Consider the following 19,722-nt stretch of genomic DNA (forward strand, 5'->3'; position numbering starts at 1 on the left):
CGCGCTTTGCTCATCGCAAAAGGTCTTTGCTTCCCGTCAGCCTGCTCCTGCTCCTGCTCTGCTGCTCTATCTCACCCTCTCTCTGTTCTCTTCACCCTCTCTTTTGCTCAAGGTCAACTGCCATCTGCTTGGAAATCAGCCAACATCACCGCTTTGCACAAAAAAGGTGCAAAAACAGATCCTAGCAACTACAGACCAATCAGCCTTCTCCCAATTATCAGCAAAGTCATGGAATCCATCATTGCTTCGGATATGAAATCTTTCCTCTTCTCCAATGGCTTGATCTCTGATCATCAATTTGGTTTCAGACCAGGTCACTCTACTCTGGACATGCTGCTTCTGCTGTCTCAACAATGGATGGAGGTCCTCAATGCCAAACAGGAAATTAGAGCTGTCTCCCTCGACATATCACGTGCCTTCGACACGGCCTGGCACCCCACTCTGCTCACCAAACTCTCCTCCTTTGGTATCCATGGAAATCTCCACGCATGGCTGGCGGACTTCCTCTCTAGTCGTCGTCAACGTGTGGCCCTGAATGGGTTTCTCTCATCTCCTCTTCCTGTTCAGGCTGGAGTTCCCCAAGGCAGTGTTCTGGGCCCCGTGCTTTTTCTGGTCTTCATCAATGATCTCTCTGACTCTCTCGAAAATCCTCTCTATCCCTTTGCTGATGACTCCACTCTCTGCCGCTCCATTCCTCTTCCCTCAGATCGGCAGTCTGCTGCCTCCTCACTCTCTGAAGACCTGGACAAAATCACAGACTGGTCAAACAAGTGGAACATGTCTTTCAATCCTGACAAATCTCACACTCTTACTATGTCTCTCCGAAAAGATCGACTGGACAACCCTCCCATCTACTTTCTCAACAATCCTCTCCAAGAAGTTCTGTCGCTCAAGATTTTGGGTCTCACTATCTGCCATGATCTTTCTTGGGAAAACCACATTTCCAAGCTGGCCTCCAAAGCCAGTCGCCGACTGGGCATCCTCCGTCGTGCGAAGTCCTTCCTCGGCACACCTGAGCTCCTCACCACATACAAGGCTTTCATCCGCAGCTCAATGGAATACTGTTCTCCCCTATGGGCCGGTGCTCCTGCCTCACACCTAGCTCGGCTTCACGCTGTTGAAACCAAAGCTTTCAGAATTATTGGAATCTCCCGCGATGAAGCTATCTCTGAGGGCCTATCACTCACTCACCGCAGGCAGGTAGGTGGTCTTTCTGTCTTCTACCGACTCCTCTCCGGCCTTGCACCCCCAGCTCTCTCTGTGCTCTGTCCCCCAAATATTCCTACAGGTCGCACAAGATCTGCCAGCAACCCTCTGATGGTTAAACTGCCGAAATCTCGGCTCTCTGCTCACCTTCACTCTTTCATTCCTCTTTTCTCCTGCCTCTGGAACAAACTCCCTCACTCCCTTCAATCCCACTCCTCCCTCCAGGTCTTTAAAACAGCTGTTCACCACCATCTCTTATCTTCCCCCATCCAAAACCTTGATCTTTTCTACCCCTGCTAATTCACCCCAGATCCACCTTGTTTGAAATTCCAACTTCTTTCCTGGAAGTCCTGGCAGTGTCCATATGTTTTATACCTCTCCCACCACCCCCTTCCCATGCCCCCCCCCCCCCAAAGCCCTCGCCCTCTCTCAGATCTCTCGATGTCTCCATGTCTCTCGGTCCCTGCTCTCAAATGTTGTGTTTGTGTCCTTCCCCCTCTCTCCCCATCTTGTCTACCGCTCCCGATGTTATATGTTTTATGTGTCGGTTTGTCTTTCTGTGTGATTAATGTTCGCTCTTTCACGAGCCTCGATCTTGTATACAAAAAAAGAAGAAAAAAAAAAGCCTTTTTCACCATTCCGACGTCTATCTGGGATGTGTGTGTGTGCAACGCGGAGTTTGAAGATTAACTTGCGGTTCGCCGACTGAACCGTGAACGTTCATATCTGGAGGGCGCCTTTGGATTTCCCATTCCTCCATGAGTTTGCCTTACGCGGTTTTGGACCAGGTGACTTTTTGCGCCGCTTCGGCCGCCTACGCCTTTTGTGCTGTTTTGTCGGTGTGACTGAGCCCGTCATCTAAACGGGGTTCGGGTTTCGATTCGATATCGCTCTGACGCTCGCTGGAGGGGATCGCCTTTGAGCTATAGAGACATTGGGGAGTGTTCTTTTTCACTCACTTGGAGCACAGTGAGTTATCTTACCCTAGCTGATGGTACCATCATAAGATGTGTTGATTGCATTGTTGATTGCTATTATTGTTGTATCTTTATTCTGGTGTGATTTTTAATACAATATTTGTTTGTTGATAACCATTGGTGTGGTTTCACGAGTGATTTTTGACACGGAGTAACACATTATTCTGCCATGGCTCCTCTCGGAGCTCGGAGGTACACCGTGACAAGGGGGTCGGGGAGGACCACGTAACAGGTAATAGGAATAATTCGGCCTACCACCCTATTCAGCGCTGACCGGAAGGAACGTCATAGCCCCGGATCGCGTCGGCTAGATAAAAGACAAGGGGATTAATCCCCCCTTGATAAGGGGGAAGGCCGACGTTGAGATCCGCAACAATATATATATGAATGAATGAATGAATGATCGTTTTAAGTCCATTTTCCCGGCTAGAGCAGGGGTTAGCCTTGCGGGCCCCATGACAATCATGGTTCCCTGTTTGAGGCCATGTTTTTATGGCCGGATGCCCTTCCTGACACCAACCCATGGTCGCCTCTTACGATACGCAGGGATACGGTGTATCTATTCTAAGCCGGGGTACACACCGGGATCATTCATCACAGCAAGCTGGTACTCAATTTGCCGACCTCGGAAGGATGACAGGCTGAGTCAACCCCCCTGGTGTTAATTTAGCGATCGACCAGGATCCGAACCCAGGATCCTAGGATCCCAAGACGGCACCCTAACCGCTAAGCCAACACCAGGCTAAAATGCTATATATTGCAAAATATATAAATGCTATATATAAGCATATATATAGCATCTAAAATGCTATATATATATATATGCTATATATTGGATGGAAATTTGTGATTTTAGGTGACGCAGACCTATAACCTTTGACAAAATTATTAATTTGTATTCTCTGTGTTATCATAATTAAACTTTGGTGAAAATTTGATGACAAAACTCAAATGGTAAAAAGGTTACGGCCCGGACGAACACACGGACGGAGTCGGAGACGGAGACGGAGACGGAGACGGAGACGGAGACACACACACACACACACACACACACACACACACACACACACACACACACACACACACTAGTGATTACAAAACCCTGTCTTCTGCTGCGCAAGGGGCGGGCTTTCCAGAACGGCACTCGGTGGGGCGCATACCTCCACCAGTTAATGTTTTGTATCCCACTGATAGGCCAGATCTGAATTCGGACCTGAAACAAAATCTTATCAGCCTGTTCTTGTCACTTACGCAACTCATGCACCCAATTTTGTCATAAGTCGTCCACAACTTTTTGAAATATCATGCTATATATCGTTTTTGGCCCGATCACTCAATAGTGAAAAATCAATTTAAAATTCTCTGATCCGGATCCGGATTGGAATATTCACCAAAATTGAATCAAGTCTTCATTGACACACACCAAACCTGCCCACCAAGTTTCGTCCGAATCCGTCCACAACTTTTTGAGATATATTGCTATATGTCGTGTTTTGTCCTACCTATCTCTCAATGGCGAAGAATCACTTAAAAACATCTCAGATCCGGATTCGAATCTTCAACAAAATGTAATAATTCCGTCCTTGTCACATACTCAATCTCACCACCAAATTTCGTACGAATCCGTCCACAACATTTTGAGATAGGGTGGATGGGTGGCGGCACCCACTATTGGTCAGAACCCTTACAGCAGATGCTAGTGTTACACAAAAGTTCACAGTTCACAAACAGACACAGACAACCAGACAGGGGTGAAAACAGACAGGGGTGAAAACATACCCTCCATCCTCCTTCAGTAGCGGAGGTAATAAAGAAAATGAAAAAACAGTTATTGCTCGAGAGGAAATAAAGCCCAAGTCCAGATAATATGTCTACTGTAGCACTGTACTTCTCAACCTGGGTGAATGGTTCACCCAGGGGTGAATGAGATCAGGATTGGGGTGATTGAGAAAGGTGGGGTGAATGGGAGGGTAAGTGACAACTGCGGTGAATGATTAGATGGTGAATATGTTTATAACCAGTCGTATAATCTAGCCGCACACTGGAACCAGCAAAACTAGCTGGAGGGAGTAGTAGTTTACCACGACCGACATGAGAAGCCACTGGTATTGGCATCTCTCAAGATAGATCACATCCTATTGCAGAGGGAGCCATTTGTTGAAGCAGAGAATGTGATCCTGCCATGTGTCTGGAAGTTGCTGCTGAGTATATCTCCGTGGAGGAAAGAAGGTGATGGACAAGGTGAAGACAATTCCTCTATCCAATTGCACAATGAAGGGGAGGTGCATGTCAACAGCAGACAACTTAAAAGTTCAATTGCTCGTCAGGCTGAGGGAAGCTCCTTGCTTCGGGCTGCAATTTGACGAGACAACTGATGTGGGCAATGAGGAGGCAGGCCTGGGTTGGACCAAATGTGTGTCTGTGACCAAATTGCCATGGTTGGTGCTTTCAAAACACAGAGTGGTCACACACATCAAAAGCGTGTCTTCAAACTGTTTTCCGATTCACTGCTTGATTTATCGAGAGGCACTGGCTGCCAAACGGATATCTTTACTTGTTGGTTGTGTGAAAAAGGCTGCGAAGAATGATCTCAAAGAGGTCCTCCAAGATATTGCGAAAATAGTGAATGTCGACCGTAAGCATGCCAGTAATCCCTTTTGCTCTCAAAACTGCAAATATATGCGTGCTACTTGCTCGGAAGCTGCTGTTCCATGCAGAGGTCGGATGGCTGTTGAGAGGCAAAGTGCTTTCCCCTGTTCAGGCTTTGAAAGACGAAATGTCTGTGAACTAGACGGAGAGAAGGCTTTGAAGTTTCAGGATGATTATTGGCTTTCCAAACTGAATTACATGTTCTCTATATTCCAACACTTGAAAGAGCATTCTGCAATAAATGTGTCCAAAAATAAATATGACAAAAGAACTTTGAATAGTTTGTTGTTCGAGATACTGACATACATTTGATATGAGTACATGCATTAGACTTGCACGTTTTGGTTTATTTAATATTTTGATGGTATTGTTCAGATATTCTCGGATTATTAATAAGCTTCGACATGTTGTCCATCATTCACGATACAAACAACAACAACAACAACATGCATTTTAAGGCCATTTTCCCTGCTAGAACGGGGTTAGCCTTGCGGTCCCCATGACAATCTTCTCCATTTTGCCCTATTTTCTGCATCTCTCCTTGTTAACCCCCTTGCCCGCATTTCTTCTTCCACCATCTTTAGCCAAGTCTTTCTCGGTCTACCCCGTCCTCTACTTCCTTCTACATTCATTTCCATCACTCTTCTCAACCAGTCACTTTCATCCTTCCTCAACACATGACCAAACCATCTCAACCTGTTCCTCTTCACAGCATCAATCACAGGCTCTATTCCCATCATCTTTCGCAATTCATCATTTGTCTTCCTCTCTCTCAACGATACTCCGCACATCCACCGAACCATTCACATTTCCACCCTTTCCAGCCTTCGTTGCTGCTCTACGTTCATTACCCATGTCTTGCTCCCATAAATCATAACACTTCTCACACATGCAGCATACACCTTTCCCTTCAGCTTCAACGACACTCCCCTCCTCAGCATGCCACTCAGTTCCCGAAACTTCTTCCAGGCACATCTCACTCTTGCAACTGTTGCCGAGTCTGATCCACCTTCTCCATTCAGCATGTCTCCAAGGTAGCAAAATGTTTTCACACCTTCCAGCTTCATGCCGTCTCCAAGATCCAACTCAACATTTCCTCCATCTGCAGCTCCCTCTGTGCACACCTTACATTTGAATGTAGCTGCCACACTGGTTAATGACCCTCTCAGACCACTACATTTTTGATGAACCCACTCAGCGCGCATTGTACATTGAATGGAGTTCACTCCGACACCCTTCCTGCACACAGCACATGGCCACTTCCCAGTTCTTTCCACCCCACCACATGTTTTACCACTTGCCATCACCTTCGTCTTTCCGATATTCACCTTCAGACCTTTTGTCTCCATACATTCCTTCACACTTGTTCATCTTTTCCTTCAGTCCATCCATACTTTCCGCAATCAACACCAGATCATCTGCATTCAACAACTCCCACGGTAAACCCTCCTTTACGTTCTGAGCCAGCACCTCCATCACAGCTACAAATAGTAGTGGACTTAGTACCGACCCCTGATGCACTCCCACCTTCACCTCAAACTCACCACTGTTCCCGTCCTTCGTCATTACAGCTGTGCGCACTCTTTTGTACATTGCCATCACTACTCTGATCAACATATCTACTCTGATCATTTTAACTACAAATCTGATCAACTACAAATCAACAACATTTTGTACATCTACTCTGATCATCACTACTTTGTACAGACGCGCAACATATCTCCACTCCTAACTTCCTCAATGCCCATGTCAATACTTAGCGTGAAACCCAATCGAATGCTTTCTCCAGATCAACAAACACAAGAAACAACTTCTTCCTCTTCTCCATGTACTTCTCCTGCAACTGCCTCACAATAAAGAGCGCGTCTGTCGTTCCTCTTCCTGGCATAAATCCAAACTGCATTTCGTCGATCTTCACCTTCTTCCTTATCCTCCTCTCCAACACCCTTTCCAATACCTTTATTCTATGCTCCAATAACTTTATCGCTCGGTACGAGCCACACTCCAGAGGGTCACCTTTCCCCTTGTATAGAGGGACGAGGGTACTACGTACCCAATCCACTGGAATGTGGCCTTCTTTCACCACCAGATTACAGATCTCTGTCATCCTCTTCACACACCAACTTCCTGCTGCCTTCAACATATCTCCCACAACTCCCGTCGGCCCTACTGCTTTTCTACTCTTCATTGCTTTTATCGCTTCCTCAACTTCCTTCTCAGTTATCTTCTCTGCCGGTCCTAAAACTGGGTTACTCTCTATGTTGCCATCCCATTCATTCTCTGTATACAACAGCATTTCCATATATCTTTTCCATCTTCCTTTAATTCCATCTGGGTCCACAATGATTTGTCCCACTTCATCCATCAAGCAACTCACCCCCATAACCTCACATCTCTCTTTCGCTATCTGCTTTGCAATCCTGAATACCGCTCTCTGACCCTCTTCCGAATCCAAGCTTTCTCCGAACATTTTCCTACCTCTTTCTTTGCAGCCTTCTTGGCTGCCTTATAAATTTCATGCTCTGCTTTTTCTGCTCCTGTACCCTTCGCCTTCTGCCACTCCTTGAACTTCTTCCTCTTCTCGTCAATCCTCTTTCCAACTTCCTCATCCCACCACCATGTTTCCGAGTGCCTCGGTGGTCCTTTTGTCCATCCACATACCTCACTAACGGCTCCCAAGAGACTATCTTTCATTGACATCCAACCACGTTCAAGCTCAACCACATCATCCTCGACCCTACTCACCCTCTCTTTTAATGCCTCCCTTACTGTCACCTCTTTCAACCTCCACACCTTCATTCTCGGTTGGTACTTCACCCGCTGAGCTCTCCTCGCACCTTTCACCCTAATGTCACAGACAACCAAGTGGTGCTGTGAAACAGCCTCCTCCTCCGGGATCACCTTTGTGTCCCGGAGGTGCCCCCTATCTCGCCTACGCACCATCAGGTAGGCAACAGTTGTCGTCGACCCACCTGACGTGTATGTAACAAGCTTGTTATCCTCTTTCTGGAACTGAGTATTACAAATCAACAATTCAGCTCCATCAGCAAACTCCAAAATCCTTTCACCTTCTCCATTTCTCACACCATATCCGTAACCCCCATGAACTCCCTCAAAACCATCCATACTCCTTCCCACATGTCCATTTAGGTCTCCTCCGACCACAACAACTTCCTCATCTTTCACGTTTTCCATCAGCTTCTCTATCGCACACCAGAACTTGTCCTTCTCTTCATTGCTCCGACCAACCTGCGGAGCATATCCTGAGATGACATTCACCAAGAGCTTTCCAATCATCATTTTCACCATCATCAACCTATCACTCACTCTTGTCACACTCACCACACTGTCTACAAACACCTCAGATAACAGGACACCAACACCATTCACGCCCTCCGGGCACCCTTGCCACACAAACTTGTATTTCTGTCCCTGCCTATCCTTCACCATTCTCACACCACTTCCCTTCCATCTCGTCTCTTGCACACAACATATGTCCACTCTTCTTCTGATCAATACTTCCACCACTTCTCCTGATCTCCCTGTCATTGTCCCTACATTCCATGTCCCAAACCTCAGAAACCGATCTCCACTTCGGGCTGTACCCTGCCCACATGTAGTTGTAATTGTCATGGTTCTCTTTTTGAGGCAATGTTTTTATGGCCGGATGCCCTTCCTGACGCCAACCCTCTTGGTCGCCTCTTACGACACGCAGGGATACTACGGTGTACCTATTCTAACCAGGGTACACACCGGGAGTGATTCACGATAATCAATCTAATTAGGAGTTCAAATCAGTTCAATTCTTCAGTTCAGTTCAATCAGTTCAAAGTTCAAATCTCTTTACTCCCACCTCTGGAACAAACTCCTTCACTCTCTTCAATCCCACTCCTCCCTCCAGGTCTTTAAAACAGCTGTTCACCACCATCTCTTATCTTCCCCCATCCAAAATCTGGATCTCTTCTTCCCCCGTTAATTCACCCCCAGATCCACTTTTTTTTTGAAATACCGACTTCTTTCCTGGTAGTTCTTGCAGAATCCATGTGTTTTATACCTCTCCCACCCCCCCTCGCATTCCCATGCCTCCTCCTCCCAAGCCCTCTCCCTCCCACAGATCTCCCGAGTTCCCTGTTCTCTGCTGTTGTACTTGTGTGCTTCCCTCTCTCTCCCCATCTTGTCTCCCACTCCCTTTATTGTATGTTTTGTGTGTCCGTTTGTTACCCTCGCCAGAGGAGAGGGTATTGCATTTGAGTCCGTTTGTTTGTCTGTTTGTTTGTCTGTTTGTTTGTTTGTCTGTTTGTCCGCACAGAATAAACATGATTTTCTCTGCAACCATTGGTCCGATTGACAGGAAATTTTCATCATCGGTGCAACTCCACCTGTATAATTTTTTAATGATAATTATGACGTCATATGTCACGTGGTTCGGCCGCCATCTTGGAAAAAAAACAAAAAACTTTGCACCTCTATATCCCGGAAAGTGCTGAATAGAAAAAATTGAGACATGGCGCATTGTAAAGAGCTCTCCATGGGAAATAAAATATGTTAATGATGATGTCATAGGTGCCTCCATTATGACGTCATAATTCGACAAGTACAAAACTTCATCCAATTAAGATGAAATTTCTTGAGCGCCATGTCGGCATAAACTGGTGTAGAAAAAAATAATGATGACGTCATCGGTCACGGGGTTCGGCCGCCATCTTCGAAAAACCGAAAAACGTTGCACCTCTATATCTCCGAAAGTGCTGAATAGAAAAAATTGAGACATGGCTCATTGTAAAGAACTCTCCATGGGGAATAAAATATGTTAATGATGATGTCATATGTGCCTCCATTATGACGTCATAATTCGACAAGTACAAAACTTCATCCGATCAAGATGAAATTTCCTGAGCATAATCTAGGAATAAAGTAATTAAGAAAAAAAAAATGATGACGTCATCGGTCACGTGGTTCGGCCGCCATATTTGTTTTAACACAAAAGCCTTAAAAACCACTGAAAATACATCCTGGCGAGGGTTTGCAATGTCCGATTGCTCTTTTTCTTGTTTTTTTTGTGATTGATTTTAGCTCTTACACGATCCTCGATCTTGTTTAAAAAAAAAAAAAATTCACGAAAATATTTATGGTAATAGGAGCACTGCATCAGCGGCACAGCCGCCCTTCCAGAAATTATGTGACAGTCAGCCACAGGCTGCATATACAAAACAACAAGAACAACAACGACGACAACTGAAATTGTGACTGTGAACTCTTGTTTAACACTAGCATCTGCTGTGAGGGTTCTGACCAATAGTGGGTGCCTGCCACCTATCCACCCTATTTAGGCATCAATTTATACAGTGGATGAGAATTTTTTGCAGCTGGAAAATAAGATATTCCAGTTGAAATATTTACTTCTGGCTTTCAATTATAGTCTGTGAAAGACACTTGCAGTGTTTATATAGTGCAAGCATGATGGGCGAAATGGCATACTCTTCCATTAAAATTCCTTATAAAGAGATCTGCTTTCAGGATTTCATTGTCGTTGAAATGAATCTCAAACTGTGTGCATTTCATCTTGTGTAATGGTTGCTCAATTGCACATTGCTCCTTGTGGTGAAGCTTACATGATCCCGGTCTCCAAAACATACAGTAGTACGTAATTCAGCAGAACATGGATGGCGTTGGATGCCAGAGCGGTGAGAACTTGAGGTATGATGATTTTCTTGGTTGTGTTTTCAGACAGAAATGGCACAAATAGAAAAAATGTACAAAATTAATCTTTCATCCATTTCACTTGTTTCGTTTTGTAACTAGTAAAAATAAAACATTAAAAATGACGGGTTGGAACAGTTTATTTGACGGTGCAGCCTCGGGAGCGTGCCAAAGTCTGAAACCTTGGCCTAGTGTCAGGTGTGCTAATATCTTTTTTATTTATTCGACATCATACAGATATAAATGAACACTCGTTTTCCTCTACGCGTGTTGCACATCACGTGCAGCAGATTTTACCTCCCTGCACCTTATATTTATTGTTTTCAAAAACGCTTCTGTGCACCGCCCTTGAGGCTCGGTTTGCATGCCACCATCTACCATTCCAGGAGAATAAACATAATTACTCTTTTATGGAAAATGTTTTTCGAGTTTGTTCTGTCCTCAAATACAAACCATAGTGAACACAAAATCGTGTTAAAAGATTGGCCTTTAAAAATACCCTTATGAAGGGGGACAGACATCTGTACAAACACACAAACTGACATTGTTTTATTTTGTAATGACTGCACATTTACAAGGAACTTCAATGCATCTATAAGTAATTGTGCCAATCCCCCGTCCCCCTCATTACATCCCCACTACTTCCAAATACATATCAAACTCAATTTTAAAACTATTCATCGACTCTACTGTGACTATACCGATGCTGAGTGATCCTTCCAAGCGTTCACCACTCTGAGTGAAAGATCTCTGCCTTACTATCTTCTGAACTCTTCTCTTTTTTTACTCTTAAACTGTGTCCCCTCCATTCTGCTGAAAAAATATTCTGCACATTTTTTCTGTATAATTGTCTTTGTCATGTTGTATCAAACTTTATATAACTGTTTGTGACTAAAGTAAATTAAATCAAAATAAAAGATAAAACATGATTATTTAAAAAAACACATGACAACATATTACTTTAAAAAGCTGTTGTTTGAAATAATTGGCAAACTTGTGAAGTTCATTCCCCAATTGATTTATCTTGCGTCTGTATGAACAATGAATAGTATTTTATTTGCTTAATCTCAAACAGATTCAGGCTCTGATCAGTCTGATTACTTGCATAATCCTCCAACCTTCTCGGAGAGTCTCGCGAGATCTCGGAGACGGTGGCAGGGATTTTCGAAGCTCCACACGGTCTCCACGTTTTTCGAAGTTAAGACTGTTCACAATTGTATTTTGTCGAAACTGTAATTATCTTTCGGTGTGTGAAGTTATTGTGTGCAACTTTGGTTGTTTCTCGGTGTTTATCTTTCATAAATTGATCGTCTGTTTGCCGCGTCGCGAGCAAGGCCTTTGCCGCGTCGCGAACGATTTGAAATCGAAGTTAAGTGATTGTTCCCATTTGTATTTTCGTTAAAACTGTATTTATTTATGGTGTTGTACGTATATTGTGTCCCGACGAAGATTTTTCGGTGCAAATCTTTCATACCTGTATTGAAAATCGTGTTAATTCGTGTCGTGTCCTGAGGCCTTGTACAGTGTACACTGTACAACCTTGAGGCTTTGTTTTTCTCTCAGCGGTCCGTCGTTTGTGATCCAATAACTTTCGTTCTCTGTTTTCCCAGTCTTTTCACCCATAGCCTACTTCCTTGTGTAAATCTCAACTCAAAAAAAAAACAAAAAAAAAACAAACATTTCCTTCTCTGTTCTCATTCGTTTATTCATTCTTATTCGTTTGTTCGTTCTTCGACCAAGTGTTTCTCCCCCATTTCCCCAGATAGTTTTCACTGTTATTAACCTTCAATGTTTACACTTTCCCCTCAAGTTATGTATTCCGTCATATATTATAACACCTTTTTCTTCTTCTTCTTTAAAAGGCTGCTTTTGACTTGCTCACCAAATCAATTCATTCCCAAAAAAATATCCATCTCCTATAGTGCCTTTTTTCTACATTCCCTAAACTCTCCTGCACTCCATCCTCCATCCAGCGTCCTTAAACGTATTTTTAACTCGAAGGTCACAAGAAACTCATTTTGCAATAAATGTTCGTTTCCCATAAATCGTACACTTTCTAAAATCCAATCTCACCCCTCCCCTCCAAATCTTCCCCATCACCCCTCCCCTCCAAATCTTCCCCATCACCCATCCCTTTCAAATCTCCCCCCTTGCCCCCTCCCTCTTAAACTACCCCCTCACCCCTCCCCGGCAAGACGCCCCCTCGCCCCTCCCCTCCTAGACTCCTCCCTCACCCCTCCCCTCCAAATCTCCCCCATATCCCATCCCTTTCAAATCCCTCCCCTTGTCCCTTCCCTCCCAAACTCCCCCCTCGCCCCTCCCCTTCAAATCTCCCCACCCTCATTGCTTCTCAATTTCCCCCCTCTCACTTCCCCTCCTCAAAGCGTCCTCCCCGCTTCTTCCCCCTTCCAACTCTCACCTCCATCTCCCCCAACCTTCTGCCTCGCTCTTCCCCCTCCTCAAATAACACCTCATTGTGCCTCACCCAATCACCATCAAACCTTTTGTCCGCCCCATCCTTCCCTTTCTCCGAGCTATTCTGAAATCTCTGACACACCTTCAACAGCTCTCCCTACCTCTTCCACCTCTTCCACATCTTACCCTACCCCTCCTCCCCCCTGTTCTGTATCTGATGCTCCCCCTTCCTCTTCATTAACGGTATGGACCTCAAACATCCGGGGCCTTCGTTCAAACTTAACTGATCTCTCCATACAGGTTGCTTCTGTCAAACCAGACGTGATCTGCTTAACAGAAACTTTCCTCCTTTATGATGTCTCTGATTCCTTAGTATCTCTCCCGGGCTACTCCCTCCTCCGGTATGATAGACCTGAGCCTCGTCCTGGAGGTGGGGTTGCTATCTTTATCAAAAACTCTCTTCCTCACTCGCCCTGCACTGCAATCTCTCCACCTCACCCCCAGGAATACCTCTGGCTACGGCTTCCCCTTCGCTCCCACCTCTTGTTCATATGTGTGTTGTACCGTCCACCAAACAGTGATGACTCCATCTACATCTCGCTGTCTGATAATATGGACCAACTTCTATCTACTCATCCCAACTCTCTCTTCCTCATATGTGGTGATTTCAACTGTCATCATGCCAGTTGGCTGGGTGTGGGTACCTCTCTCACCAGCCAAGGCTCCTCAGCAAAGGACTTCTGCGACTCACTGGGACTGACACAATCTGTCAATTTCCCGACCCGGATCTCAGTCAACGGAACATCTTCTCTTCTGGACTTGGTTATGACTAACTTCCCTGAAAATGTCTGCTGCTCTTCTTCTGCTCCAATCGGATCATCTGATCAAGTCCTTGTTAAAGTGGACATCTCTCTGACCATCCTCAGGGAGCCTGCTCAGCGTCGACGAGTCTGGCATTTCACTCAGGCCAACTGGCACGGTCTTCAAGCAGCCATCAATCATCTGGACTGGTCTCCCATCTCTACCACCTCTGACATCAACTCATCCTGGGAATTCTTCCAAAGTAAATTGCTCTCTCTCTCATGCACAGATTTATCCCATCTCGTCTTCAGTTGTCATACCCTTCCTCCCGTCCATGGTACACGGAATCTTGTGGTGAGGCTGTTGCCCAGAAACAACTTGCCTTCGTCTCCTGGAAAGCAAATCCAATGGAAGGAAATCTCATTTCCTTTCACAAAGCCCGAAACAAGTGTGTGTCCACCCTCAGGAGAGCCAGGAAACAATATCTCTCCGTTCTCAAGACCGAACTCTCTTATCTGTCTCCCTCTTCCAAATCCTGGTGGCGTCTGGTCAAATCCGTTTCTGGTGTTTGTTCCCCCTCCATCCCCTCCCTTACCTCAAACGGCTACACAGCTGACTCCGCACGTGAAAAAGCTGAATGCCTCAACACTGTGTTTGCCTCTAAATCTTGTGTCCCAAACCCATCCCTCTCTGTACCCACCATATCCAGTCGTACACTGCTGCTCCTGGACTCCGTGTCCTTTCCTCCTGACAAGGTGGCAAAGTTTCTGTCAACCCTCGACTCTGATTCTGCAACTGGACCCGACGGCATCAGCCCACGGGTCCTAAAATCCTGCTCTGCCGCTCTATCTCACCCTCTCTCTGTTCTCTTCACCCTCTCTTTTGCTCAAGGTCAACTGCCATCTGCTTGGAAATCAGCCACATCACCGCTTTGCACAAAAAAGGTGCAAAAACAGATCCTAGCAACTACAGACCAATCAGCCTTCTCCCAATTATCAGCAAAGTCATGGAATCCATCATTGCTTCGGATATGGAATCTTTCCTCTTCTCCAATGGCTTGATCTCTGATCATCAATTTGGTTTCAGACCAGGTCACTCTACTCTGGACATGCTGCTTCTGCTGTCTCAACAATGGATGGAGGTCCTCAATGCCAAACAGGAAATTAGAGCTGTCTCCCTCGACATATCACGTGCCTTCGACACGGTCTGGCACCCCGCTCTGCTCACCAAACTCTCCTCCTTTGGTATCCATGGAAATCTCCACGCATGGCTGGCGGACTTCCTCTCTAGTCGTCGTCAACGTGTGGCCCTGAATGGGTTTCTCTCATCTCCTCTTCCTGTTCAGGCTGGAGTTCCCCAAGGCAGTGTTCTGGGCCCCGTGCTTTTTCTGGTCTTCATCAAATGATCTCTCTGACTCTCTTGAAAATCCTCTCTATCTCTTTGCTGATGACTCCACTCTCTGCCGCTCCATTCCTCTTCCCTCAGATCGGCAGTCTGCAGCCTCCTCACTCTCTGAAGACTTGGACAAAATCACAGACTGGTCAAACAAGTGGAACATGTCTTTCAATCCTGACAAATCTCACACTCTTACTATGTCTCTCCGAAAAGATCGACTGGACAACCATCCCATCTACTTTCTCAACAATCCTCTCCAAGAAGTTGTGTCGCTCAAGCTTTTGGGTCTCACAATCTGCCATGATCTTTCTTGGGAAAACCACATTTCCAAGCTGGCCTCCAAAGCCAGTCGTCGACTGGGCATCCTCCGTCGTGCGAAGTCCTTCCTCGGCACACCTGAGCTCCTCACCACATACAAGGCTTTCATCCGCAGCTCAATGGAATACTGTTCTCCCCTATGGGCCGGTGCTCCTGCCTCACACCTAGCTCGGCTTCACGCTGTTGAAACCAAAGCTTTCAGAATTATTGGAATCTCCCGCGATGAAGCTATCTCTGAGGGCCTTTCACTCACTCACCGCAGGCAGGTAGGTGGTCTTTCTGTCTTCTACCGACTCCTCTCCGGCCTTGCACCCCCAGCTCTCTCTGTGCTCTGTCCCCCAAATATTCCTACAGGTCGCACAAGTTCTGCCAGCAACCCTCTGATGGTTAAACTGCCGAAATCTCGGCTCTCTGCTCACCTTCACTCTTTCATTCCTCTTTTCTCCCGCCTCTGGAACAAACTCCCTCACTCCCTTCAATCCCACTCCTCCCTCCAGGTCTTTAAAACAGCTGTTCACCACCATCTCTTATCTTTCCCCATCCAAAACCTTGATCTTTTCTACCCCCGCTAATTCACCCCAGATCCACCTTGTTTGAAATTCCAACTTCTTTCCTGGAAGTCCTGGCAGTGTCCATATGTTTTATACCTCTCCCACCGCCCCCTTCCCATGCCCCCCCCCCCCCCAAAGCCCTCGCCCTCTCTCAGATCTCTCGATGTCTCGATGTCTCTCGGTCCCTGCTCTCAAATGTTGTGTTTGTGTCCTTCCCCCTCTCTCCCCATCTTGTCTACCGCTCCCGATGTTATATGTTTTATGTGTCGGTTTGTCTTTCTGTGTGATTAATGTTCGCTCTTTCACGAGCCTCGATCTTGTGTACAACAACAACAACAAAAAAAAAAAAAAAAAAAAAAACCTTCTTCATTTAATGCCTTTGCAGGAAATTTCACAAATTGTAATAAACTCTTAGAAAGGAAAAGTGGAACAGATTGCAATTCTGAATTTGATAATGCTGTTTCATTCATTAGTTAAAATAATAATTGTGTTAAAAATAATGCAAAACATCTTACCTGGTTCATTAAGTACTTTGCTTCAAGTTGAAAGAGGAAGAACGCCTGAAAGATAAGGGAAAAAATAACAGCAGCAAAAACTCAATTATTGCTCTTCTTTTCTCTTCTCTTCCATTCAATATACACTACATGGTCAAAAGTATGTGGACACCCGAACATCGCACCCGTATGAGCTCGTCGAACATCTCATTCCAAAATAATGGGCAATAATATGGAGTTGGTTCCCCCTTTGCAGCAATAACAGCCTCCACTCTTCTGGGAAGGCTTTCCACTGGATGTTGGAATATTGCTGCGGGGATTTGCTTCCATTAAGCCACAAGAGCACTGATGTTCGGCGATTAGGCCTGGCTTGCAGTCGGTGTTCCAATTCATCCCAAAGGTGTCCGATGGGGTTGAGGTCAGGGCTCGGTGCAGGCCAGTCAAGTTCTTCCACACCGATCTCAACAAACCATTTCTGTACTGACTTCACTTTGTGTACGGGGGCATTGTCATTCTGAAACAAGAAAGGGCCGTCCCCAAACTGTTGCAACAAAGTTGGAAGCACACAAACATCTAGAATGTCATTGTATGCTGTTGCGTTAGGATTTACTTTCACTGGAACCAATGGGCTTAGCCCAACACAACAAACAACATGCATTTTAAAGGCCATTTCCCCTGCTAGAGCGGGGGTTAGCCTTGCGGTCCCCATGACAATCTTCTCCATTTTGCCCTATTTTCTGCATCTCTCCTTGTCAACCCCCTTGCCCGCATTTCTTCTTCCACCATCTTTAGCCAAGTCTTTCTCGGTCTTCCCCATCCTTTACTTCCTTCTACATTCATTTCCATCACTCTTCTCAACCAGTCACTTTCATCCTTCCTCAACACATGACCAAACCATCTCAACCTGTTCCTCTTCACAGCATCAATCACAGGCTCTATTCCCATCATCTTTCGCAATTCATCATTTGTCTTCCTCTCTCTCAACGATACTACACACATCCATCGAACCATTCGCATTTCCACCCTTTCCAACCTTCGTTGCTGCTCTACGTTCATTACGCATGTCTCGCTCCCATAAATCATAACTTCTCACACATGCAGCATACACCTTTCCCTGCAGCTTCAACGACACTCCCCTCCTCATCAGCACGCCACTCTTCCATGCACATCTCACTCTAGCAACCGTTGCCGCGTCTGATCCACCTTCTCCATTCAGCATGTCTCCGAGGTAGCAAAATGTTTTCACACCTTCCAGCTTCATGCCGTCTCCAAGATCCAACTCAGCATTTCCTCCATCTGCAGCTCCCTCTGTGCACACCTTACATTTGAATGTAGCTGCCACACTGGTTAATGACCCTCTCAGACCACTACATTTTTGTTGAACCCACTCAGCGCACATTGTACATTGAATGGAGTTCACTCCGACACCCTTCCTACACACAGCACAGGGCCACTTCCCAGTTCTTTCCACCTCACCACATGCTTTACCACTTGCCATCACCTTCGTCTTTCTGACATTCACCTTCAGACCTTTTGTCTCCATACATTCCTTCCACTTGGTCATCTTTTCCTTCAGTCCATCCATACTTTCCGCAATCAACACCAGATCATTTGCATACAACAACTCCCACGGCAAACCCTCCTTCACGTTCTGAGCCAGCACCTCCATCACAGCTACAAATAGTAGTGGACTTAGTACCGACCCCTGATGCACTCCCACCTTCACCTCAAACTCACCACTGTTCCCATCCTTCGTCCTTACAGCTGTGCGCGCTCTTTTGTACATTGTCATCACTACTCTGATCAACCATTCCTCCACTCCTAACTTCCTCAATGCCCATGTCAATACTTTGCGTGGAACCCTATCAAATGCTTTCTCCAGATCAACAAACCCAAGAAACAACTTCTTCCTCTTCTCCATGTACTTCTCCTGCAACTGCCTCACAATGAAAAGCGCGTCTGTCGTTATTCTTCCTGTTATAAATCCAAACTGCATTTCGTCGATCTTCACTTTCTTTCTTATCCTCCTCTCCAACACCCTTTCCAATACCTTCATTCCATGCTCCAATAACTTTATCACTCGGTACGAGCCACACTCCATAGGGTCACCTTTCCCCTTGTATAGAGGGACGAGGGTACTCAGTTACCAATCCACTGGAATGCGGCCTTCTGTCACCACCAGATTACAGATCTCTGTCATTCTCTTCACACCCCAACTTCCTGCTGCCTTCAACATATCTCCCACAACTCCCGTCGGCCCTCCCGCTTTTCTACTCTTCATTGCTTTTATCGCTTCCTCAACTTCCTTCTCAGTTATCTTCTCTGCCCGGCCTAAAACTGGGTTACTCTCTATGTTGCCATCCCATTCATTCTCTGCATTCAGTAGCATTTCCATATATCCTTTCCATCTTCCTTTAATTCCATCTGGGTCGACAACGATTTGTCCCACTACATCCTTCTAGCAACTCACCCCCATCACATCACACCTCTCTTTCGCTATCTGCTTTGCAATCCTGAATACTGCTCTCTGACCTTCTGCCGAATCCAAGCGTTCTCCGATGGGCTTAGCCCGAACCATGAAAAACAGCCCCAGACCATTATTCCTCCTCCACCAAACTTTACAGTTGGCACTAAGCACTCGGGCAAGTAGTGTTCTCCTGGAATCCGCCAAACCCAGATCCGTCCTTCGGACTGCCAGATGGTGACGAATGATTCATCACTCCAGAGAAAGTGTTTATACTGCTCCAGAATCCAGTGGCGGCGAGCTTTACACCACTCCAACCGACGCTTGTCATTGCGCATGGTGATCTTAGGCTTGTGTGTGGCTGCTCGGCCATGGAAACGCATTTCATGAAGCTCCCGAAAAGCAGTTGTTGTGCTGACGTTGTTTCCAGAGGCAGTTTGGAACTCGGTAGCAAGTGTTGCAACCGAGGAAAGACGATTTTTACGTGCTACACGCTTCAACACTTGGCGGTCCCGTTCTGTGAGCTAGTGTGGCCTACCACTTAGCAGCTGAGCTGTTGTTGCTCCTAGACGTTTCCACTTCACAATAACAGCACGTACAGTTGACCGGAGCAGGTTTCGCAGGGCAGAAATTTGACGAACTGACTTATTGGAAAGGTCGCATCCTATGACAGTGCCACGTTGAATGTCACTGAGCTATTCAGTATGGCACATTCTATTGCCAATGTTTTGTTTGTTTATGGAGATTGCATG

The 19,722-nt window shown here is 45.9% G+C and overlaps 1 protein-coding gene across 10 annotated transcripts in view; it reads right to left on the reverse strand.

The window, feature by feature from the left end:
• Positions 1 to 19,722, reverse strand: part of LOC137439459 (multidrug and toxin extrusion protein 1-like) — a 649,989-nt gene that overhangs the window by 97,349 nt on the left and 532,918 nt on the right. For 8 of the 10 annotated variants that reach the window (XR_013621310.1, XR_013621311.1, XR_013621304.1 and 5 more), the window contains 2 exons: positions 16,528 to 16,572; positions 10,445 to 10,542 (listed from right to left, as the gene is read on the reverse strand). Coding sequence is in view for 1 of the 10 variants with exons in the window: in XM_078767904.1 (XP_078624030.1) it covers positions 10,445 to 10,542; positions 16,528 to 16,572 (143 nt within the window). In the remaining 9 variants the exon portion in view is untranslated. The remainder of the gene's footprint in view (positions 1 to 10,444; positions 10,543 to 16,527; positions 16,573 to 19,722) is intronic. The other 2 variants (XR_013621306.1, XR_013621307.1) reach the window with 1 other exon arrangement.

The sequence above is a fragment of the Myxine glutinosa genome, chromosome 14 (assembly GCF_964187855.1).
Source record: "Myxine glutinosa chromosome 14, kmMyxGlut1.1, whole genome shotgun sequence".
Lineage (NCBI taxonomy): Eukaryota > Metazoa > Chordata > Myxini > Myxiniformes > Myxinidae > Myxine > Myxine glutinosa.